Source organism: Dama dama, chromosome X (assembly GCF_033118175.1).
Source record: "Dama dama isolate Ldn47 chromosome X, ASM3311817v1, whole genome shotgun sequence".
NCBI lineage: Eukaryota > Metazoa > Chordata > Mammalia > Artiodactyla > Cervidae > Dama > Dama dama.
In genome coordinates, this window is record NC_083714.1 from 11,595,321 (window position 1) to 11,620,863 (window position 25,543).

Sequence of the window (25,543 nt, forward strand, 5' to 3'; positions counted from 1 at the left end):
ACCATCACATCACCATGGGGTGAATTCTTTCAACCCCATTAGGGCATGTTGGAGGGTTCTTTCAGGCTGACCCCTCAGAAGTCTTTGCTTTGCTTCTTGTGGATATCTTTGTACCCCATACCAAGGTAGTCCAATCTTGTGAGACTGCTCAGAGCACCTTCTGGTTCAAGTCAGAGCTCACACATTTGATAATCTCTGGGACTAGTAGATCATTCATTCATTCAGTGAATATTTATTATATTGAGTGTCTCCTGTACATCAGTTGTTGTTCTAGGCACTGAATATACAGCAGTGAATAAGACAGACAAAAATCCTTGCCTGTTGGAGTTTACATTCTAGTGGAAGAAGACACATCATAAGAAGTAAACATGATAAATAAGTATTGCACAGTATATTAGAAGGTGATGAATGTTATTGAAGAATAGAAAGGGGGTCAGGATAAAGATCAGGAATGCTGGGGACAGGGGTGCAGAGTGCAACTTTAAATAGCATGGCCAGTGTTGGCCTCAATGAGGAGGTGACATCTGAAGAAAGACTTGAAGGAAATGAGGATATCAGAGAAGGCAAGAAGAACCCAGTGTAGAGGCCCTGAGGCAGGAGTGTGTGTGATGTGTTTGGGGAATGTGGGAGAAGCCCACATGTGGAGTTGGGTAAGGGAGGGGGGAATTGTAGCTACTGCAAGGACTTTAGCTTTGTTCTACATGATATGCGGAGACACGGCAGGGGCTGGAGCACAGGAGTCACATAATTCAATCTATACTAGTTTCCTGCGCTGGTCAAGAGACAGGACTTTTCAGGTGTTTTCCTTGGAACACAGCTCCTTCCTTACTCCAGGAGCTTTCCAGACCCAGGAGCTGACAACATCCCTGGAATCTGCCTCACTGAATATGGTACCAGTCCAAGTCCTCGAGCAGGGGCCCTGGGCCTTTCTTGAATACCCAGAATCAAGGGTGTCTTGTCTCTGCTTCCTGAACATCTTTGTTCCCAGAAACATTTGAAAAACGACCAGCAAAGAGAGGGGAAGCTCCTTCAAGGCTAACTCTTTCCATTTCTTTTAGTTCTTTTAAGGGATGATATATTCCTGGGAGAGAATTTTCATACCTCACAGCTTGTTGGATCATTGGCATAATTCTTGTCTGAAGAGTTTCAAATTCTTCATCCTTTTGAATGTTTGCTATCTGGAGAGTCTTGTCTTCCATCTGTTGCTCTCTGGCTCTCATTTTTTCTGGTCCTTCAGTTAAAACAAATCTGCTGAGTATGAGTCATGATGACCAAATGACCTCCTTTGGGTTTTTCCTTTGAGTTTCTCCTCTTACTTAAATATCAAATTGCCAATAATCATGGTACATGGTTCCCAGGACTCTGATTGTACTCCCTTTGAGTTCCGTAATTCAGGTCTTTCATTTTCTTTGCAAACTTTTTCTCCTATAGATAAAATTGCTCCTAGGGTTTGAGGATTTCTACAGAGAATGTGAGAAGGAATAGAAAAAGAAGGCCTGAAAAATGACAACCCCAGAGGTAATGATAATACCATTTTCAGATGCCTGTGTGAACCTCTATAGATGGTGGATGTCAGCTGCCACAAATGATGGGAGGCAAGGCAACCATGCAGATATTTAGATTGCCCTCTGTCCTAATCCATATACCTGAATGCAGCCCAGGGGAGAATTCTGGTGTTCCTTCTTGTGCTAGATGAATACCCAGTGCATGATACACTACTCTCCTGTTCCCTCTTCTCTCTGTAGGAGCGCTAAGGAATTCATCGTTCTTACAGTTCTGCACACTCATCAGGTGAGTGAGCCTCTTTGCCATCCGCCCTTCCTCCTGATTGAGACAAGAGCATCCCCATATTGGAAAGTGACAGTGATGGGAGAGGGAGACGGGAGAGACTAGGACCAGCATTGTTGTGAGCCAAGGATTTAGGAGTGAACTTAAAATTGTACCTTCTGAACATCTTGTCTATGCTCACATCCCAGACTTGAGGATTTTGAAGGGCTCCATAGTTCTGTGTGCTGCCTTGTGTGCTCTACTTTACCCCACCACTGCCCCAGTTCCAGGCATATTTTCTATCTCTTTTTTGCTGTGTCCCATCAAAATTTACCTGTCCAGTGTCCAATTCCATTAGTCCTTGCAGACTGTGGGTGCTAATCTTATTCATTTGTTCATACAGGTATATACTAAATGGCCTATGGTGTATGAGACACAACACTGTATGTGGAGGATTTACTATAAAGTTGCTGGGGAGGTACAGTTGGACAAATAGGTTCATCTTTGTCCAGGTTCAGTTACTAACTGCCTATGTGACCTTGGGGGAGTCAGTTCCCTTTTCTGAACCTGTTTCCTCATCTGTAAATTGAGGGATTTAGACTAGATCAGTGTTCCCCAAGCTTGCCTGATCACAATAGTCACCAAGACTATTTATTAAAAATGAAAGTCCCCAGCCCTTCTCAAAAGTTGGAATCAAGAGGCACTGTGTCTGTTACTAGGTCACATCCTCGTAGTAATCTTTGTGGGATCTTAGTTCTCTGACCAGAGATCAAACCTGTACCCTCCACAGTGAAAGCATGGAGTCCTAACCACTGGACCACCAGGGAATCCCTGATTGTTTTTACATTTTAGTTTGATATCATTGTAGAGTCACAGGAAGTTGCAAAGCTAATATGGTGACATCCCTGTGTATCCTTTACCCTGTTTCTCCCAGTGGTTACATGTCACATACCTAACAGTACTATATCAGAACTGAGACATTGACATTGGTACAATGATGTGTATGGTTCAGTGTTACTCTGTCACATGTGTGGGTTCATGTATCAACACAGTCAAGATACTGGAGAGTTCTATTACTGAAAGGATGCCTCATGTTTCCCTTTTATGGGGCACCTACTCCCCACCCTCAATCCGTGTCAACCACTAATCTGTTCTCCATTCCTGTAATTTCATCATTTCAAGAATATTATATAAATGGAATCATAGAGTATGTAACCTTCAGGGATTGGCTTTTTTTACTCTGCACAATGCCCTTGAGATTCATCCAAGCCATTGCTTGTATTAATAGTTTGCTCCTTTTTTATTGCTGAGTAGTATTCCATGGTATGGATGTACCACTGTTTAGTCATCCACACATTGAAGAACATCTTGGTTCCTTCCAGGCTTTGGCTAGCTTGATATTAAAGCTGCTATAAACATTCATGTACAGGGTTTTTTGTGAGCATAAGTTTTCGTCTCTCTAGGACAAGTGCCCAAAAGTGTGATTGTCCAGTCATAAACTAAGTGGTATGTTTAGTTTATTAAGAAACTGCCAGTCTGCTTTCCATGAGAGTAGACTGTGGTTCACCGCTGTATCACTAGCACCTGGAACAGCATCTGACGTAGAATAGGTGCTCAGTATTTGTTGGAGGAATAAAGGAAACCTAAATCAAACTCAAGTGTCCAAACTTAGGTGCAGAATAAAGAGCCTAACTCTCCCCCATCTCTGTCCCAACTGTCATCCCAGTGCCCCCAACACCTCTTTGTCATGGCCAGGGTGCTCTCCTTCTCTTCCTTGTATATTTCTTAGTTCTCACCACCCTGTAGACTTCTATCCTTGTTGTAATCTACATCTCTTGTAACACATGGCTCTTTCCTTGAATACCTGCCTTAAGACTTATGTCTTCCAAACATCTTTGCTTGACTAACCTCAAAGAGAGTTTCTAGTTCATTAATTTGTTCATCAAACATTTACTGAATGCCCACTCTTCCAGGCTGGGAATAAAGCAGTGCACAGGACAAACATGGTTCCTACCCTTGGAGAGCTTACATTCTAGTTCTTGGCCTTGTGCCCTCTAAACCCTGCTGCTCCTGCTAAGTTGCTTCAGTCATGTCTGACTCTTTGCGACCCTGTGGATTGTAGTCCACCAGGCCCCTCTGTCTGTGGGGATTCTCCAGGCAAGAATACTGGAGTTGCCATTACCTTCTCCAGGGGATCTTCCTGACCCAGGGATCAAACCCGGGTCTCCTGCATTGCAGGCAGATTCTTTACCACTGAGCCACCAGAGAAGCCCCTATAAACCTTAGAACATAGGAAAGTATGGGAGCACATATACACAGAAGTTATAGTCGAAACAGTTAGCAACCTATACAAGAAGGGCCTTCCAATGAGAATGTAAGCCAGCCACAGGCGCTGGAGCAGAGTCTTGCAGGCCACCTAACTGTGCCAGGTGTTAACCCTTTTTTAGTTGATCTTTTATAAAGAGGTTCCAAGGGAGAGATCAGGTGGCACCCAAAAAGCTTAGGGCACAGACTACTTATCAGTCAGTGGGCAAAAATCCCTCAATGTTTTACAACAGGTATGGCCATCCCAGCACGTCCCGACCAAATGTCAGCCTTACATGTATAGTCGGTCCTCATTACTCACAGATTCCATATTTGCAAATTTGTCCACTTCCTAAAATTTATTTGTAACTCCAAAATCCAGACTTACAGTGCTTTCCTGGTCATTTGCTGACATCCGCAGAGCGTGAAAAATTTGAGTCTCCCAATGTACCTGTTCCCAGCTAAGGTCAGACAAAATGATGTTCTGTCTTGTTTAGTTGTCATGCAGAGTCGTCCTGAGGATGGAGATGATAGTGGGCAGTGCAGTGTAGTCCAGGAAACTCTGGCTCGGGGACAGTGGGATGGGGTTTGAATGCCAACTCTGATACCTGTTAGTGGGGTGGCTTCAGGCAAGTCACTTAACACTTCAGAACCTCATTTTCTCCTGGTGAAATAAAGAAAATCGAATCTACCAGGATGAATTGTTTTTAGAATTTAAGATTATAATCTATGTGAGACACACACACACAATCCCCCTAGGAACAATTGTTCAGTATTCATTAGTTCAGTGTTCACACAACTGTGAATAACAAAAATCAAGTGAGAGAATCTTCTCTCTTACACTGAAGTGAAAGCTCCTTGAAGACCACACCCCCCCAACACACGTTCACTGTTATAGCTCCTACATCACATAACAAGGAAGCACTTGATATCTCATGGGTGTATGAAGACTGCTTCTTCTCATCAAACTCTCATGTGCAGGCTTGACAGTCTCCCAGAAGACAGTCTCCTCCTGATAGGTTCATGTTGTGGCTCAAGAATCTGTAAATCCATGGCTGATTCATGTCAATGTATGGCAAAAACCACTACAATATTGTAAAGTAATTAGCCTCCAACTAATAAAAATAAATGGAAAAAAAAATAAGAGCCACAAGTAAGTAATTCTGATGCTCAGTAGAATCTGGGAAACATTGAACCAGACTATCTTTAAGGCTCCTGCCACTCATACATTGTGTGGCTGGCAATGGTCTAATACAGTGGTTCTCTACCCTGGCTATACATTAGAACTTTCTGAGAACTCTTAAACATATTGATCCTTGGGCTCTAGCCCTGACCAGTTGAATTACAAGCTGTGGGGATGGAGCCCAGGTATTGATCTTTTGAAAAGGCTCCCCAAATGATTCTGATATGTAGCCAAGGCGCACAGTCTAATGTGTAGTCTCTTTCAGATGGCATTTTCTTTTTAAGAGAGTGACTCTTACCATAGCAGACCATTGGGGAGTGTTTTGAGCAGCCATAGGGATCCTTTCCCAGGGATCCTCAAACAATATTGTGTAGGTAGCCACTTATTAAGTCTATATGTATTTAAGAGTGTTCTTTAATCTTTGAGAGACCAACTATTCCCCATGATTGACTGAATATGTATTAATTTCGGTACCCTTAGACCTTGACACATCATTTGTCCTCAATAAATATTTTAAAATAAAGTACTGACTGGTGACCTAGAACAGTCCTGGCAAAGCAAGTAGACAGTCCCTTCGAATGAAACTAGTTTTCTGGTTCTGAAAACAGCCTGTACCCAGAGAGTCTCAGTCCCCTCTGCTTGTCCAGAAAAAAGTCAAAATCACAGGAACCACTGGAGAAGAACTAGTTTTCCACAGAGCTTCTTGAGTATAGGGCCTGGCAGACAGTAGGTACTCAAGTCCTATTTGCTGAATTGATTAATTAATTCAATACTAGCCCAGCAATCAATGATTATCTTCTCTTCTGTGCCTCCTCTGTGCTTGGTGCTAGGGGAGACACAGTAATGCAAAATGTCATCTCTTCTTTTACAACATAGTTGGAGAGATGAGTGATGGCTATGTGGATTCATAAAGGAGGACTACAGGAAATCCAGGGAGGGGAATGGCAAGGTTGGGAAAGGATTCAGGACTAAGGTAGAATTTGAGCTGGGTTTTGGAGATGGCATTTATTGAGCAAGAGGGACACCAGGGGGCCCTGACAGGTGGGGATGGTGAAGAGACAGCATGACATAGGCACAGAAATGGGAAGAAGCTGTGGGCAGAATAACTCGACTAGGTGATTGATGGGGAGTGAGGGTTATGTGTGGTTTGTGGGGGGCCTTGAAATCCAGGGAGAGGACATGTTCCCCTGTAGGCAGTCCTGAATGCAGGAAGGAAGGACCCCCAGGCCCCTTAACAGTGAGCCCCTGGAATCAGGATGGCCCTCCATAGTCCCAGGCTCCCACAATGGTTGCTATGGGAATTGCTTATAAGTAGGTTCAGGTGTCAAAGAAAATGAGGCAGCAGAAAGGGAAATCAGGAGGCTGTTAAAGCTTCAGGAACCTGAGCTCCATGTTCTTAAAATCCTTTCACAATTATCAAAGTGGGGCCCTATCGTACACTTAAAACATTCAGCTATATACCTGTCTTCAGCCAAGATATGTGAACACAACCCTGAAATCTGTACTAATAGAGTCACCAAATTAAAAAATGGTCAAAGAATCACCAGCTGCTGAATTCAGTCCTGAGGGAGAAGGCAGACTCTCTCATCTATTGCTTATTCCACCGAGCTGCTGGCTTCATATTTACTTCAAGGGGCTTGCAATGGCCCCAGAGGTGCTTAGAAATTCTAGTCCTGTGTTTCAAGCCAAAATTCATTTTTGCCAGAAAGGGTGCCTGTTGCAAAATGAGACTTTCAGCTGCTTAGAGGAAAAATGAGGTCAGTCAAGAGCTCAGATGTCCCAGCTTTAAGGTACTCAATTAATCTATGCTTCATGGATTAGGACATTTTCAGCAATTCCTAGGCCCTACCCTCTTAGAGAGTCTGACCTTTGAAGTCTTAAATGGGCTGAGAAATCTGTGTTTGTTTTGTTTTTGGCCATGCCACTCAGCTTGTAGGATCTTAGTTCCTGACCAGAGACTGAACCTGTGCCCTGGCAAATGACAGTGTGGAGCCCTAACCACTGGACTTTCAGGGAATTCCCAAAGAAATCTGTGTTTTAATAAGCATTTCCTGGTGATTCTTAGCATCAGGTAAGGTTTAGAAACAGTGAGTATGCTAATGAGTTAGTACAGGAGTCTGTGAACTTCTTCTGTAAAGGACCATAAAGTAAATACTCTAGACTTTGTGCTTCCCCAGGGATTCAGCGATAAAAAATCTGCCTGCAATGCAGAAGACATATCAGGAGCCGCAGGTTCAATTCCTGGGTCAGGAAGATCCCCTGGAGAAGGAAATGCCAACCCACTCCAGTATTCTTACCTGGGAAATCCTATGGATAGAGGAGCCTGACAGACTGCAGTCCATGGGATCACAAAAGAGTTGGACACAAAGGAAGTGACTTAGCACACATGCATGCAGACCGTATGTGGTAGTACAGAAGTAGCCATAGGCAATGCAGAAATGAAGAGAATGGCTGGGTTCTAATAAAGCTTTATTTACAAAAAACAAGCGGTAGACAGGAGCTGGCCCACACAGGCCCATAATCTGCTGGCCTCTGAAGTGTGTTCATTACTCCTTCCAGGTACCACATTTGAATTTGGGCCAGGGCCTTCCCAATTCTTAATACTTTAGTTCAGATGGGCCACTCTAGTATAAAGAACTTCAGGCCCCATAGTTGCACTTTGAAGATGCTTTGGGACAGGGCAACCTTTGAGAGCCGCTCATGTCACACTGCAAGGCAGGCATCATCTGTGTCAAAGCACAAGGCTAGACATGACTCCGTGACATATAGCAGCTGGCAATGAGTGAGTCACTGTCAGTGATCGAAGCTGAAGACCGAGAATAGGATGGAGTCTTAGAAACCAACAGGCAGGGGTCAGTGAAGAATGATGCACAAACAAGCTGAAAATGGCTGTACAACAGACACTGGAAATGACTAAGATCCTTGAAAATACTGGCACTCCCACTTTCTGATTTTGCTCCTATAAATATCTGAATTTTTTGTTGTTCTATCTCTAGGACAGGATCTAATCATGGACTTTTGGTAGAGGTAGCAAAGAGGCCTTCCCACCTGCCTATAGGGTACCAGTTAGGGTTCTTTATTTGCCCAAATCCATTCACTGGAACCAAGATAGAACCAGACCATTGAACAAAAGACCAGGAATGGACTTCCAGCTTCAGTCCACTGCAGGGGATTATATAGCTAATCCAAGACTCAGAAAATCTAGGTTCTCTGTTTCGATCCACTACTCAATTATTTTGATACTTTGAATAAACCATAGCCTCTTCCCTGGGCTCCATTTCCTATATAAAAATGAAGGGCGGACTACATGGCCCATTCAGGTCTCTAGAGATGCCTCATTCCACACTGTGCATGAGGATATTCGAGGACGACAGATGATCACAGAGAAAAGACAGGATGAGTGTCGGGTGGAACAAAGAGTTCCCCTACCTTGTATCTGGCACCTCCAGTGGAAATGGGACTACTGTGGAGACGAGTCAAGCAGAGCTGCCTGAACAGAGCTACAGATCTTTCTACCTCGCCCCTTCCCTTGCTCCTGCCATAGCCCACGCCGCCCCCCCCCCCCCGACCCCGCCCCCAGGATCTGAGCACCAAGCTGTGTAACACAAAGGCATTTCTGGACTCCTGTGAACAATCGATACTATAATCACTTTCTGCAACGATCTCCAGCCCTGGATTTCTTTGTGCTATATTGTCTGCTGCCAACAAATTATCCCTGTGGCTCAGGATGAGAAGTCTAAGATTCCTTTAGCACAGTGGTTCCCAAACTTAGCTGTATTTTGAAATCATTCGAAGCTTAATACCTGGGCCTATCCTCAGGAATTTGACGTCATTGATCAGGGGTGGGGACTGGGGACTGGTGCTTTGTAAAGCTCCTCCCTCCGGTGTTTCTGCCCTCTAGCCAGGACGGAGACCCACTACCTGAGGTTCGGCTGGACTCGGGTTGAACAGGTGGCTTTCTGCAATCTGCCCTCCGTGGGGAATGAGATTGTTGGCTCCAGAAGAGAACACAGCTGGGACCAGGGCCCCAGAGCTGATGAGGACGTTTGTTTCTGGTCTTTATCTTAGGGCCCTGCCCTCCTGTGGCTGATCTGGTAAATGAATCTCAACTACAATATTAATGGCAGAAAATTGCTTAATGTATTGCCTTCCCACCTGGCAGGGACCCTTCAGGGCTGGGAACACAAAGGAATGCTTGATTCTAGGGTTCACAGGCTGCGTGCAAGGCTGGTAGTAGTGGTGGTTTGAAAGAGCCCCAAACCGGTTTCCTCCTTCCTTACTGGAGAGGTCATGCTCAGAGAGGCAGCTGGGGGCTGCGTCAGGTAGGGCCTTGTGCATGCATGCATGCTAAGTCATTTCAGTCGTGTCCGACTCCAGGGGATCTTCCCGACCCAGGGATCGAACCTGTGTCTCTTATGTCTCCAGCATTGGCAGGCAGATTCTTTACCACTAGTGCCACCTGGGAAGTCCAGGCCTTCTAAGCCATGGCAAAAACTTTGGATTTTGTTCCACCGGAAGGTTTTGAACAGACAGGGTCTGACTTGCATTTTAAAAGGACGCCTCTGTCTGCTGTGTGGAAAATAGTACCAGAGGCTGGCAGCCAGAGGAGGGAGGCTAGTTTGGAGTCTCCTGCAAGAATACAGTTAAAACATGATGGAGGCTTGCGCCAGGATGGTAATAATGGTGCTATGATGACAAGCGAGTAGATTCTGGCTAGATTGTGAAGATAGCACCAAGAAGTTATGTTGATGGATCAGTTGTGGGAGGTGAGAAAAAGAAAGGAGTCAACTGGAAGACTGGAGATGCCATCTACTGAGATGAGGAAAAGGACTTCCCTGGTGGCTCAGACGGTAAAGAATCTACCTGCAATGTGGGAGACCTGGGTTCAGTCCCTGGGTCAGGGAGATCCCCTGGAGAAGGGCATGGCAACCCACTTGAATACTCTTGCCTGGAGAATTCCATGGACAGAGAGCCTGGCAGGCTACAGTCCATGGGGTCACAAAGAGTTGGACATGACTGAGCAAAACTGTTCAAAGCCTTCTGGTGGAACAAGATCCAAAGTTTTTGCCATGGCTTATAAGGCCCTGGGCTTCCCAGGTGGCACTAGAGGTAAAGAGTCTGCCTGCCAATGCAGGAGACATAAGAGATGCAGATTCGATCCCTGGGTTGGGAAGATCCCCTGGAAGAGGGCATGATAACCCATTCCAATATTCTTGCCTGAGAAGCCCATGGACAGACGAGCCTAGCAGGCTACAGTCCATAAGGTCGCACAGAGTCGAACATGACCAGAATGACTTAGCACACACGCATGGACACACAAGACCCTACCTGACGCAGCCCCCAGCTCCCTCTCTGAGCACGACCTCTCCAGCTCTGCGCTCACTCAGCTGTGGCCACACTTGGCTTCCTGACTGTTCCCCATGCACCCCAGTCCTCCTCCCACCTCAGACACTTTCTTGTTCTTTCTGTTTGGAAGGCTCTTTCTCCATATATCCTCATGGTTGTCTCTCCCTCACTTCCTTCAGACCTCTGCTTAAATGTCACCTCCTGAAAGAGGTCTTCCCTGCCTGTCTTGTCTAACACCCCCACCACTCTCACCCTCACGACTTCAATCTCTGCTGTAGTCCCTCAGTCTGCTCAATTTGTTCTCATAGCCCTTATTTGCCTCCTAAGAGGTGTTGCAGTATTTCTTGTCTGTCTGTCTGTCCCTGCTAGGATAAGCACTCCTTGAGGCCAGAGAGTTTTGTCCATCTTATTCACTGCTAGATCCTCGTCACATAGAACAGTGTTTGGCACAGAGTGGGCCCTCCCAAAATTTGTTACACGAATGAATAAATGCCCCAGAGACATGAGGGTGCCCCTCACTAGGATTCCTGCATTTTCCCAATTCACAGTGCACCCAGGAAAGACTCAGTTTCCAGCATTTACTAACCATGCGTCCTGCTGAATTTGTGGGAGATTTCAAAAACGAGAGAGCCTAGCTGATTATTTGAGTGTCTCTTACAGAGTTGGATGAACAAAGTAGTAGAAAGCCTAGAACTAGGAAGCCAGGGCACCTGGGTAAAATCTCTAATGTCTCTTTTGTCAAATAGTGTAAAAACTGTGGATAAATCATTTTGGCATGCTAGGCCTCCTGTCTTTTGCATCTAAAATAATATTTTCTATGAACCTCCTTCCTAGGGGCAGGACATATCTTTGAAATGAATAAGATTATTTCCGTAAATCCTTTGCAATGTTCATACTCAGATGTAATAAAAACCACCATTTAGGTATATCTCACATTAAGGAAACCAAATATATAAAATTTCAGTGTACGTTATTACAAAGAATTTTTGCAAACTCCCCTAGGCCTAGAACATTAATAATGGGATTCAATTTACTCAAATTTGATTCATGCCCAGCTTACTCAGAACATACCAATCATCTAAGGAAGCACTTAGCACATTGCCTTGCACCTAGTAGGGAATCAATACTTATTTATTGGCTTATTGATCCACAAGGCAAAGGGGGGTACCCGTACTGAGACGTCTTAACTCCATGCAGCAAATGTCAGGTTTTCTCCAAGGATGGTGAACTCATGAGCCCTCTCTGTTTTTTCCAGTCCCCCAAATCTGCCTTCATCAGTGCGGCAAAGAAGGCCAAGCTGAGATCCAATCCTGTGAAGGTCCGATTTTCCGAGCAGGTGGCAGTTGGAGAAACAGATGCAGTAAGTGAGCTTTCGCCTCCTCCCCTCAGCCCTTGGCCAGAGTCAGCCAGGCTGTCAAAGTATCCCTCTGGGCCAGTTGCTCATCTGCCGCTCCTCAAAGTGGACAACATTATGAAGGGGTTGGAGGGGGGACCTTGGGGCTCTCGGTGGGGAGTGAGTGAGGGGTGTGTGGCATCCAGAGAAGTCCTGGGCATCGTGGGGAGAAGGAATATATATCAATTCACTCAGAATCCTCATGGTACTTCAAGAAATTTCCATCTCTAGCATAGTACTCAGAACAAGTGCTCCATAAACATCATTTGGCTACTTGATAGAAACAGGAAGGAAGTAGTGGTTTTCTGAAGATGCAGCGAAATTGAGCCCTTGGCATGTTGAAGTGATCCTGCAACTCCAGGTCTAAACTGGAGAAGACTGGGCAGTGAAGGGCAAAGCAGACTAGGGGAAATGATATAGACTCTCATTAAGTCACAGAACTTTTATTAATATTAGATGCCTGCTGTGTTCCCAGCACTACAAGGGATACAAAATAGATACCTGTTCCCTGCCTCTGGATTCCTCTCAGTGATGTTGGGAGGACAGGTGACTCAGATTGAGACAGTATAGAATCCACCACTGGGTGGTAGGGCTTTGAGGAGCAGGTGATGTTTGACCACCCATGCCATGCAGCAGCCAGTGTGGAGGGGTCATGGCCAGCCCACTGTCTTTCTCACTGCCTTGTGGGGTTAACATGAACTGAGCTGTCTGCTTCAGATAAGCAAATGAGAAGAGGTGGGTGGAACACATAAAGGTGTGTATTAGGCGGCCATGGATGATAACTCCAAGTCCTCTAGGAGTCGGCAGAAGTTGGTGATAGCCCTGGGGGTGGGTGGGAGGAGGCCAGCAGAGCTAACAGGTGCTGTGTGCTTTCACAGGCTGTCATGGACTGGGCTCTCGGGAGGCCCATGGCATTTCTGTAGTGAAGCACAGCTGCAGCTGAGACAAGGTAGGAGGCCCAGCCTGAGTGGAGAATCAGTGGGGCACCAGCACCCCTCTAGTTCTTTGAGGCAGAGCCACCCAGAGGACGGGATGGATAGAGGTCAGAGATGTCTTACCACTCAATTTCCCTGACCCTTATCCCCAAACTCTGCCAAGGCCCTCCTCCCTCCCCATTTAAGGAAGACTGTGAAGCCTAAGGGACAATTGGGCCCAACTGGCTAACCCATCTGAATAATTGGTGCCTGGGCTCCATGTCAGTCTCAGCAAAAAAGGTTGAGGAGAAGCAGGGGCCACAGAGAGGAAAGGGAGCTGTGTGGAGTCCTTGTGCGTCAGCTGAGGTACAAGTCACTAAGGGTACATTTGTGTCCTGAACCCTGAACACCCAAAGGAAATGAGACCGAATTTGGAGAGTCTAGGTGGCGCTAGTGATAAAGAACCCACCTGCCAATGCCGGAGACATAAGAGAGGTGGTTTGATCCCTGGGTCAGGAAGATCTCCTGGAGGATAGGGCATGGCTACACACTCCAATTTTCTTGCCTGGAGAATCCCATGGACAGAGGAGCCTGGCGGGAGAATTCCATGGACTGTATAGTCCATAGGGTCGCAAAGAATCAGACAGGACTGAAGAGACTTAGCACACACGATAGACAGGTGCAGCTTCTCCCATCTCAGTGAAGTGAAAGTTACTCAGTCATGTCTAACTCTTTGCGACCCTATGGACTATACAGTCCATGGAATTCTCCAGGCCAGAATTCTAGAGTGGGTAGCCTTTCCCTTCTCCAAGGGCCCTTCCCAACCCAGGGATTGAACCCAGGTCTCCCACATTGCAGGTGGATTCTTTATCATCTGAGCCACAAGGGAAGCCCAAGAATACTGGAGTGGGTAGCCTATCCCTTCTCCAGCGGATCTTCCCAACCCAGGAATCGAACTGGGGTCTCCTGCGTTGCAGGCAGATTCTTTCCCAACTGAGCTATCAACATCACAGAAAAACCCACCAAGGCCTGGTCACCCAGTGAAGAATCCTATCCCTCCTCCCCCTTCCATTCTTTCCCCCCTTTTTCCTCCCCTTTATTCCTCTCCCTTGTGTTCTCCCCTCCACCATGACTCACCTCTCCATATGTCACATCTAGCCACAGGCAGAAGCAAGCCCCAACTCCAGACCAATCTAGACATAAATGCCCCAGAGTGGCTAGAACCCGCCCCAGGTTACTCTGTTGCTCCTGGTCAGGTAAACCAGGGGTGGTGGGAGGCTCTTGTTTGGGAGAGACCTAGACATCAACCTTCCCACCCTAGCTGTGCTCAGGAAATGACCCGATGTCACAACACCCCCCTCCACCACCGCTGCCACCAGCGTGGACCATAGCAGCCTCCCCATTGTTTAGGTCCTGAGTGGGGGGTGCGGGGTGTCCAGGCCCAGGTGATTCCAGAATCCCTTTCTCTTGGTGTTCCAGACTTTATTAAGCAACAAGAGCAAAAATAAATCCTGTGGGCGTTCCTTGCCAACTCTATTTTTAAGCAAAATCAATTAAGTAATTATCTGAGTCCAACCAGTGTGCTAAATAAAACCTGCCACCACGAGCGTCATCATCCTGGGAATCTGGGGCCTCTGGGCTTGGTGGGAGCGAAGCATCTTGGGATCAAGGAGAGAACCAGGAAGTCACTTTTCAAACTTTAGATCTCATCACTCCCCACTGTGGCTTAACTCCATCAGGAAATGACCTGATGTCACAACAGCACCACCCCCTCCTCCTACCACACCCTGACCCAAGAGGACTTGCTTTATGTTTTTGTACTTGTCCATGACAGTCACCAGATCTGGACTGTTCTTGTCTGGCCTCTCTGATGGTCCACGCCTGCCATCTCCTTTACAATCAAAATCCAATTCACCTCATCTAGGAGACCTTAACTTATACCTTTTGGTTTGTTTTGGTTTTATTGTTCTCTAGTGGATCATGTGTGTGTGCCACATCACTGTAAGAGTGTAAGTCTTGGAGTTCCCTGGTGATTTAGTGGTTAAGAATCCACTTGCCGGTGCAGGGGTCACAGGTTCAATCCCTGGTCAGGGAAGATCCTACATCCCACGGAGCAACTAAGCCATGCACCACTACTGCTGAGCCCATGCTCTGCAACAAGAGAAGCCACCATAACTAGAGAGTAGCCCCTGCTCACCAGCAACTAGAGAAAGGCTGCTTGCAGCAACAAAAATCCAGCACAGCCATAAATAAATAATTTTTTTAAAAAAGAGTATAAGGCTAGACCCTGGTCCTCTGCTTTTGCTGTACCCCCCACGAGGCTTAGTATAGTGCTGAGTGTATAGCAGAGGCTCAGAGAATTCAGGACACTGCACGTCTGAGGCAGCTTTTCAGGTCCTCTAGAACTGATGATGTTGGCCCAAGGAAATGGTTGAATTCCATAATGAGTCTAATCAAGTAAGCACATATTAAGCACCTCCTGCTCATATGTTCAGCAGCCATTTATTGAGCACCATCTGTGTGCTGGGAACTCTGCTCAATGTCGGGGCCACAAAGATTGAGTAGGACATAGTCACACTGCTGAGTTAACTGTTTGGTTACAAAAGACACACATTCTTCAAAAAGAGCACTGGGACTTCCCTGGCAGTCTAGTGGTTAAGACTCCATGCTGCCAGTGCAGGGGATGTGGTTTCCCTTAGTCAGGGAGCTAAGATCCCACATGCCACACAGTGTGGCCAAAAGATAAATAAATTATTTTTTTAAATGAATGCATAAGGAAATACTTAAATATTTAAGAGCACTTAGAGAGGTGTGTGAAGGACAAGGAGGTCTGGCATGCTGTAGTCCATGGGGTGGCAAAGAGTTGGACATGACTTAGCGACTGAACAACAACAACTGATAGGTGTGTATAAGTTGCTAAAGGATCAATGTGGGAACACCAGGTTCAAGTACCTGATGATATTAAACAGACTTTACAGAATTCATATTTAAGCTGGGTTTTGAAGGATGAGTAGGAGTTTTCGAGGTATCAAAAGGAGGAGGCAGAGGGAGCAGTCTTCATTTAATAAAGGTTTATCAATAACCTAACATGAATCACTGTATAAATACAGAAATGCCTAAGCCAGGAAAGCTTTAAGGAGTTGTCAGGTGTTCAAAACTGGGCTTCGCAAGTGGTTCTCAATCAGGGTCAGTACTGCCCACTCTCAGAGAGCTTTTGGGAATATCTGGAGGGTGTTTGGGGTCATCCCAATGATTTGGCCTGCTATTGCATTTAGTGTCTCAGAGTCAGAGATGCTAAATGTCCTTCGGGGAGTAAGGCAGTCCTCAGATGATGAGTTGCTAGAGGTATACAGGCATGAAAGAACAGTGTGGGTACCAGGAGTGATAAGACATGACTGGAGAAATAGGCATGGACTAGGTCAGAGAAGACCTCAGATGCTTGGACAGAGGGAGACTGGCAGGGCAAAGGCATGGAAGTGATCTCAATGTGTGAAGGGCCCAGTGGAAAGGAAGGAGGCAGGAGATAGGAGCCAGTGAGTAGGTGGGTTCCTAAGACCCCCCATCAGCCCTTCAGTGTGTGGTGGTCTCTATTGGCCAAGCCCCCTCTGAGCTGTGGAGCTTTGAGCTACAGTAGACCGTGGATGTGCTGTGACATCAAATGAAGGGTGAGCTTTGGATATGGCCCATTGTCTTCTTGGAGAATTTGCTTTTGGTCTCTGTGTAATGTTATCTTTGATAAGTTCTTTTGTCTGTCTCTGTCCTTCCATACCTTTGGCTCCCTCTCCTTCAGTCACTCCTTTCTCTTCCTTTCCACATCCCTCCTCTGGCTTCCCTCCTCCTTCTAAATGAGCCCCCTGCTTGTCCTTTCACAGAAAATGATGAAGAAGGAAGCTCTCCTCCTCATCCCCAATGTCCTGAAGGTTTTCTTAGAAAATGGGCAGATCAAGTCGTTCACATTTGATGGCCGGACTACTGTTAAGGTACCCACAAAGTCTCCTCTCGCGGGTTGGTACTGTATTCTCTGGAGCACACACAGCCGCTGGTCTCAGAGTTCCTCTGAGTCTGCACAGAGCTGCTCACTGCCAGAGCAAGGTGCTCTTGGTCTTTGACCTCCTGCTCCCAGAAGTACCTACTTATAAAAATGTACAGTCCTTGGACAATTGTGGTGGGGCAAAGTTGCCTGCCCAACTGTGTGCTAGTGATTGTAAATGTGTGTGTGTGCATACATGTACATGTGCATGTATGTGTGTAGGCATGCACGTGTGCACACATCTGTTAACTGCTTTGTGTCATGTGACCCTGCATCCTTCATGACTTTTAGGAGCTAAGGAGTGTGAAGATCATTAAACCATTTATAAAGCAAAAGTGATTTGTATTGATACAATAACACCTATGCAAGTTACACACAGAAATCAACAAAACATCTCTCAGGAGATTAGCTTAGCCATGCCTTGCTTTTTAAATAACAACCAGCTCTTAAGCACTGAACCGAGATTGAAAAAAGTCCACCAACAGTCCCTTTGGCTATTCCTTTCATAGGAAGAGCAACTGAAGAGCTCTATTCTTAACAGCTCAGCCAGGCATCTGGAAATTGTAGTGATTCCCTTAGTCCTAAGGAGGAGAGGCATGTACCATTAACCACTGGGATCTACTCTGCTCTGGGACAGAAATATCTGTTCCTGCTTCTTCTGGATTCTCTCCAGAAAGAGAATGCCATCCTCTGAATGTTTCCACGCAGTTAATGCTTCCCAGAGCCTGGCAGGCTGCAGTCCATGGAGTCGCAAGAGTCGGATACAACTTAGTGACTGAACAACAAGACTGCCAGGCAGCTACAGCACCTGCCCAGAAAACCACTTGGCCCAGGGCTCTCCTGAGGTACCCCTTCTGGGACCAACAGAACCCTATACTAAAGCAAGCTGTGGGCCAGGAAACTTTCCTTAAGAGGAGTTACCAGGTGTTCAGAATTGACTGCCAGCGATTCTCAGCCTGGGTCAGCATTGCCCCCTCCCAGGTAGTTTTTGGGAATGTCTGAGGGTTTTGGGGAATGTCTGAGGGTATGTGGGGTCATCTCCATGGTTTGGCGTGCTACTGGCATTTAGTGTCTCAGGGTCAGAGATGCCAAATGTCCCACAAGAAATGGGATAGTCCCCAAATGATGAAGAATTGTCCTGTCCAAAGTGCTAGTAGCAGCCGAGTTGCAAAACCCTGGGCTTTATTTAACCTGTGTTGATTGAACTGAGAGTTTCTTTGGAAGGCTTAGGCCTGGGTGGATTCCCCAGGGAACCTAGGACTAAAACACACTCCCAAAGGTGTCCTGAGGTGGTCTCTTGATTGTTGAAGGCTTCCGTCTATGGGACAGACATTAAAACTAAGTCACCTAATGATGTCCAAGTGCCCTCCCAAGTCCAAGTCCAAGAAGTGGGTACATGTGTGTCAGAATCTTCCTGTGTGTTACATCATGGACTGGTATGGCTGTTGTTGATCTGTTCCCACACTGGAGCATTTACCACTCTCTTTTGCTGAGTAGCTTCTCCGAGCATTCTCTCCCCTCACAATGTCACCACCATTGGTGCTTCCAGGTAGCCCCAGCTTTCCAAAACAATGGCGGCCCCTGGCTGGTGACCATACCCTGACTTCAGGGTGCACTGGCTCTTCATTGGAACTTGAATAGGCTGGCAAGCCACTTGTCCCGGAGAGGTACCTGGGTGAATTGACAGCCTGGCACAGGGGCCATTACACTTGTAACACAATTTGGCAATCACCAGCTTGGCCATCCACAGTCCCACTGCAGCTGAACGGCAAAGACGACCTCATTTGTCTGTGCCAGCACTCCAGCAACACTGGGGCCTCTGTGACTACTTGCATAATACAAAGAGATACTCTCAAGTACCCGCCAGTTTCCAGCCTAGCATTTGAATAGCAAACCAGCTTTCAGTGTTCACTGAGGGGCTTGTTTGGCAACCCTGGCTAGAAGGGAGCTTTGCATTCCCAAGTCTGCTTCTCTCTGGCCCTTGGAGGCTTGAGCCACGCTGACTCTAGGAATACACATGTTGGAGGCCGGTGTATGCCAAAGTCACAGCAGATAGATGGGAAGTCTCAGAACTGACATGTGGGCAGCCCCCACAGATCTGTTCCAGACACCCTAATATTAAAAGGCGGGCAGCTGAGCAGACGGAGCTCGGAAGTCGTCAGATTCCTGACTGTACATAGAACATGTGATGTTGTTCCTCTACATGGACACATTTTTCAAGTTGCTAAATTGATCATCTCTAAAAGCCAGTGACAAAGATGAATATTTTGCCAGTAACTGCAAGTCATTCTAATTTAGATGATGAATCCAGAAATCATGTACCTTTGAAATCATGTAATTGTGGCCTTGGCTTTTGTTGATTCCTAAGTAAAGAGTTGCTGGACAAACCAGAGGGAACATCCTCATTTACATGAGAAGCTGAGGGAAGAACCCACACCACACCTGGCACTAAGGACAGGCTCAGGAGATCATTGGTTGAATGGAGAGGGGGGAGGGGGAGGAAGGGCCATGACCTTCTTTTGCCATCTGCATGGACCAGCCAAGTTCAGAAAGACTCCCTTCACCCCTTCTGTGTTCTCCAGGGCCCACGCCTCTGAACAACACTCCTAGGTCACTCTCCTCATCCTGGAGCCCTGTGCCTGGACCACCCTGAAGGCCAGTGGCTCTGTCTGGCCCACTTTCCCACCCTCAGCCTTCTTTCCAGGACTCTCTTGATGTTCAGTCCCCTTCTGCCATGTTGGGTGCAGAAAGTATCTTAGAGCTGGAAGGGATCTCTCTCTCAAGGCTCTTTTGTCTTCACAGGATGTGATGGTGACATTACAGGACCGGCTTTCCCTGAGGTACATTGAGCACTTTGCTCTTGTCCTTGAGTATGCTGGACCAGAACAGAACCACAAGTTCCTGCTTCTCCAAGACAAGCAGCCCCTGGCTTATGTAAGTAATTCCTCTGTCACAGCTTCATAGCTTTACAAGTAGCCTCTAGTAGACAAGAGGCCACCAGGCAATCTCTTACTGGAAAATTCATCATGACTTACTCAGCTAGCTCCTAGAAGTCCCAGTTCTCAATCAAGGTCTGTCCCAACCACCCACAGAGGCCTTTAAAAATGTCCCTTGGGGGACTTTCCTGGAAGTCTGGTGGTTAAGACTTCACCTTCCAATATAGGGGGTGTGGGTTTGATCCCTGGTCAGGGAGCTAAGATGCCACATGCCTCATGGCCAAAAAAAAAAAAAAAAAAAAAATTAAAAACAACATAACAGAAGCAATATTGTAACAAATTCAATAGAGACTTTAAAAATGGTCCATATCCAAAAAAAATTTTAAAGAAAATGTCTCTTGGGAATTCCCTGGTGGTCCAGTGGTTAGGACTCCCTATGTTTTCACTGCTGAGGGCCCAGGTTCAATCCCTGCTTGGGGAACTAAGATCCCACAAGCCACTCAGCTCAGCCTAAATAAATAAATAAATAAATTCTGTAAAATGTCTCTTGTAACCTAAAAAAGGCATGAGGGTTGTTAGTCTTGGTGGTCACTAGTAGGGAAGGCGTGGAGTGGCAATTCATTGTGTGGAAGGCTGAGTTGAAGAGCAGTGTCAACTCCACCATCTCATGGAGTCCCTGCCTGCTAGACTTTTCTGCCTTCGAGAGGACACTCAACCTTCAAATTAGGGCTGTAATATGGAAGGGTCAGCTAGTGGAGTCTAGTGAAACCCCCGAGGCTAACACATGGGGACTGGGGATGGGCTGAGTGAAGCCAAGAATGGACAGTCATCCATGTCACCCATGTGACACCCATGTCAAGTTCCAAAGTGGAGTAGGGGAAAGTGTCTTATCTTCCCAGCCTATGGAAAAAAGCCAGTGAAATCCAGGATTGCTAGATAGCATTTCACTAATGGCGATTCACCAAGAAGAGGAAGACAGGCAACCAGGGCCAATCAGTATTCCCAGGGAGTGCAGACTTCCCTGGCAGTCCAGTGGTTAAGAGTCTGTTCTCCCAATGCAGGGGACACAGGTTTGATCCTTGATCAGGGAACTAAGATCCCACATGCCACATGGCATGGCCAAAGAAAGAAAGAATTTCTCATTTGCTTTAAAAAAAGAATATTCCCAGAGAGGGAGAGAAGGAGTTGGAGAGGGATGGCCAGAAAGAAATGTATAAAGGAAGCAAAGCAAAAGCTGAATTTAGACACACCAAAATGAAAAGATATAAGAGAGAAGAATTCTTCAAGGGTAGTTCTCAGCCAAATGCAGTCCAGAGACTCAGGTTCCCACCTCTGAAGGAAAAAAGGTGGATGTCCTGCCTGGATGGAGGCCTAATCACCTCCCTGCCCATCAGGGGAGCTTATGGATCCAATTGGTCTCTTGTTCCAAATGGGATTTTTAGGCATTTTTATTACCAAAAAAAAAAAATCTCAAACATACACCAAAGTAGAAGGAATTGGATAATGAACCCTCATTACCCATCCCAGCTTCAGCAGTTACTGGTATATTGCCAGCTTGTTTCAGCTACACCTCCAAATAGGATTTTAAGTCTTTGATTTGGTTGCTCATGAGCAACTTCCTCTGCCAGAGGCTGAGCCCCTCTGCAAGGCAAAGGCCCCACAGCAAGAAGAGTCAGAGAAGTTGCCGGGAGCCCTTTCTTCCTACCTTGTGTCCTGGGCCTTGGGTTGTTGATAAAGACCAAGTCGTGGATCAGTGGTTTGAAAAATTCTAATCACTTTGGGTCAGAAGGGCAGAAAAGACTCGGCTCCTCATCACTTTCCCCAAGGGTAATTGGAATCAGCCAGGCAGAAGACAGAGTAGGAAATAGCACCTAGCTCTGCCCGAGGGGCCCTGAGCAGGCTCCTGCCACCCCAGCTATTGATTCCCGATCTCTTTTCCTCCCACCTCTCTCTTCCGGGATTCAGGTAGTGCAGCGGACACACTATCATGGGATGAAATGCCTCTTCCGGATAAGCTTCTTCCCCAAAGATCCCGTGGAGCTGCTGCGTCGGGATCCTGCTGCTTTCGAGTACCTATACATCCAGGTAGAATCTGGTTTGGGGATACACAGACAAACAGACCAATGGACAAACAAGCATGCAGGCTGCTCTGCTGTCACAATGAAGTCATTATGTAAATTTTTCCAACCTTCAGGTAGCTCTTTCCTTTTTGGCTGCTATGGTAGGGCATGGTCAAGTTGGTTGGCCTGGCAACTTGGGCTGTCTGGGGTGTCAGTCTGTTTGTCTAGACAGATCCCATCAACTTTCAGGAGGAAGCAACCCTGGTAACTCTGGCATCTTCACAGGATATCCTGGTTTAACAAGTGCATTTGGGTACCAGGAGGTCCCACTCCTCAGTTCTAAGCTCCAGTAAGGAGACAGTTCCCAATTCAGTTCATCCAGAAACATTTGCCAAGCACTTACTCTGGGCCAGGCCCTGTGCTAGGTGCTGGCAATCAAGGTGATCAAAGAACTGTCGCAGATTGCTAGAGCTCAGACAGATATATGCACAAATAAATACAAGACAGTGTGACAGGCACTATGAGGATGGCAGGGTACAATGTCAATAGGGGTACTCAGAAAGCAATTTGCCAACTCTTCTTGGGTGGGGCATAGTGAAGGCTTCACAGTGGAAGGGATAGATGCATGCTCTTAGCCTTGAAAGATGAGTGAATGTTTGCTGGATGCAGAGATGGATGTTTGGTTCAGATATTTTGGAATTTGGTGACAAGACCTTGTCCACCCTGCCTTTCCCCTTTATGATAATGCGTTCAGCTATATTCCCTTTTTATACTGAAGATAGCTTTAGTGAGGTCTAATTGACACATAGCAAACTACATATATTTAAAATGACAATTTGATAAGTTTTGACATATGTTTATATCCATGAGGCCATCACCACAATCAAGATATTAAACACATCCAACACCCCCAAAAGTCTCCTAAGGCTCGTTTGTAATTTGTACCCCCATCCCCAGGCAGCCACTGACCTGCTTTCTGTCACTGTAGATTAGTTTTCATTTTCCAGAGTTTTATAGGAATGAAATCATACAGTATAAACACTTATTTTGATCTTGCTTCTTTCACTCAGCATGATTTTGAGGCCCACTCATGTTGTTGTGTATATCAGTAATTCATTCATTTTTATTGTTGAGTACTATTCTATGGTATGGATGTGCAAAAATTTGTTTACCAGTCCACCTGCTGATGGATATTTGGGTTGTCTTGTTTTGGCTACTACAAATAGAAGTTCTATGAACATTCATGTACAAGTCTTTGTGTGATATATGCTTTCTTTTCTCTTGGGTAAATACCTAAGAATGGAATGCCTTGATCATATGGTAGATCTGTCTTTCCTTAATTTCTTGAAGAAATTCCAATACTGTTTTCCAAGGCGGCCATGCCATTTTACATTCACACCAGCCATGTGCTAGAGTCCCAGTGTCTCTACACCCTCATCAGCACTTGGCAGTAATTTTAAATTTCCATCATTCTAATAGGGTATAGAAGTATCTCATTCTGGTTTTCATTTGCATTTCTCTAATGACTAATGATGTTGAGCACCTTTTCATGTGCCTCTTTGTCATCATGCATCTTTTTTGGTGAAGTATCTATTCAAATCTTTTGCCCACTTTTTAAGTTGGGGTTGTTTGTTTACTTATTATGGAGTTGTGAGAGTTATTTGTGTATTCTAGATACAAGTTGTTTATTGGATGTTTTATTTGCAATTATTTCATCCCAGTCTCTAAACAGTGTCTTTCACAGAGCAGAGGTTTGAAATTTGATGAAGTCCAATTTGTCAATTTTTTTGTTTTTTTTTTTTTTATGGATTGTGCTTATGGTGTCATATTTAACAATTCTTTGCAAGCCCAAGGTCACAAAGATTTTGCTATTATTTTTTTTCTAAAAGCATTATCATTTTAGGCTCTACATTTAGGTCTTTAATCCATTTTGAGTTAACTTTAGTATGTGGTACAAAGTATTAATCAAAGTTCTTTTTTTTCTTCTTTTGGATATCCTATTGTTCCAGACAATTTATTAAAAAGAGCATCCTTTCTTCCCATTAGTTGCCTTTGTGCCTATGTGAAAAATCAGTTGTCTGTATATGTGTGGGTCATTTCTGCAGTCTCTATTCTATTCTGTTGATTTGTTTGTTGATGTTTATGCTACCATCACACTCTTTTGATTACTGAGGCTTTTTATTGATTAATATTTTTTTATTGATTACTAAAGCGTTTTAACAAGTCTTAAAATCAGGTAGTGTTTGTCCTCCAAATTTGTTCTTTTTCAAAACTGTTTTGGCCATTCTAGGACCTTTGCATTTGTGTGTAAATTTTAGAATTAGCTTGTTAGTTTCTATCCCAAACCTGCTGTGCTTCTGATTGAGATTGTGTTGAATCTATATATTGGTTTGAATCTTCCAACCCATGAGGACAGTGTATTTCTGTATTTCTTATGGTCTTCTCTAATTTTTCTCAACAGTGTTTTGTACTTTTCAGTGTGTAGGTCTTTCACATGTTTTGACAGATTGTCCTTAATAATTTCATGTTTTTGATGCTATTAGAAATGGTTTTGATTTTCAATTTTAGTTTCTGATGGTTGCAAACATGTAGAAATATGGTTGGTTTTGTATACTGATTATGTTGATACTGAAATATTGATTATATCCTGCAACCTTGTTAACTTATTAGTTCTAGTAGATTTTTTTGTTGATTCTGTTGGATTTTCTACATAGATGATCATTGATGAAGCATTCCTTTTACACTCTCTCCTCTGCTATAGTGATACCACCATGCCTCTCTAGTCTCTTAGCTTATTCTAGTTCCACCTCAACACAATGGGCAACTGGTCTAACCTAGGCTGATCCTTGATAGCTGGGATTCTGACCTTCAAGGTCTGCGGGTTGTCTTACCTTTGACCATTAATTCCAGGAGATCCTTTTTAGGATAGCATAGGGAAGACTGACTCATTATTGCTTTTGATCTTCAGACACCAAGGAAAAGAATATCTGCCCCATGCCTGCCATCCATCTCCCACTGTGGGCTTCTGGGCCAGAGCCCTATAGAGAATCCCTCCCAGTGTCTCTCTTATTTTGTTCTTATCTGAGCTGGTAGAGGAGCCTCAGATGGCTGCGGGTGAGCAGTGGTAAGTATAGGACCCAGAGAAAAGGCAGAAAAGGTCTCTTGGAAAGAAGGGGAGTAGTGCCATGTCTCACTTCTGTAGTGCCCTAGACATTCTACCTGTTTGTGCCTTGCCATTGTGTGCACCTGGCACTGAGAAGGGGTTAGTCAACTATCTGCTGAATGAAGCAAATAGTGTCTCTTCCCCAAGGACAGAACCTTCCTCTTCCCTTTGGTCTGGGATGCTTACTGACACCAGGATTCTCTTCTGGGATGTCAGGGAGTCGGTGGTGCAGTGGCCGGAAGATCTCTAACTGATGGGTTTGGACTGCCCTCTCTTGCAGAGTCGGAATGATGTCATCCGAGAACGCTTTGGAATGGACCCCAAGCCAGAGATGCTTTTGGGCCTTGCTGCCCTCCACATCTATATCACTGTCTCAGCTACTCGACCTAGTCAGAAGATCTCGCTCAAGAATGTGGAGTGAGTTGTGCCAGGGCCCTTCAGGAGGGG

General features: G+C 45.5%; 1 protein-coding gene across 1 annotated transcript in view; it reads left to right on the plus strand.

The window, feature by feature from the left end:
* Window positions 1-25,543, plus strand: part of FRMPD3 (FERM and PDZ domain containing 3) — an 80,127-nt gene that overhangs the window by 21,999 nt on the left and 32,585 nt on the right. Inside the window, exons 4-9 of the mRNA XM_061135884.1 lie at window positions 1,746-1,791; window positions 11,856-11,960; window positions 16,780-16,887; window positions 19,740-19,871; window positions 21,839-21,958; window positions 25,377-25,513. Of these exons, the coding sequence (XP_060991867.1) occupies window positions 1,746-1,791; window positions 11,856-11,960; window positions 16,780-16,887; window positions 19,740-19,871; window positions 21,839-21,958; window positions 25,377-25,513 (648 nt within the window). The remainder of the gene's footprint in view (window positions 1-1,745; window positions 1,792-11,855; window positions 11,961-16,779; window positions 16,888-19,739; window positions 19,872-21,838; window positions 21,959-25,376; window positions 25,514-25,543) is intronic.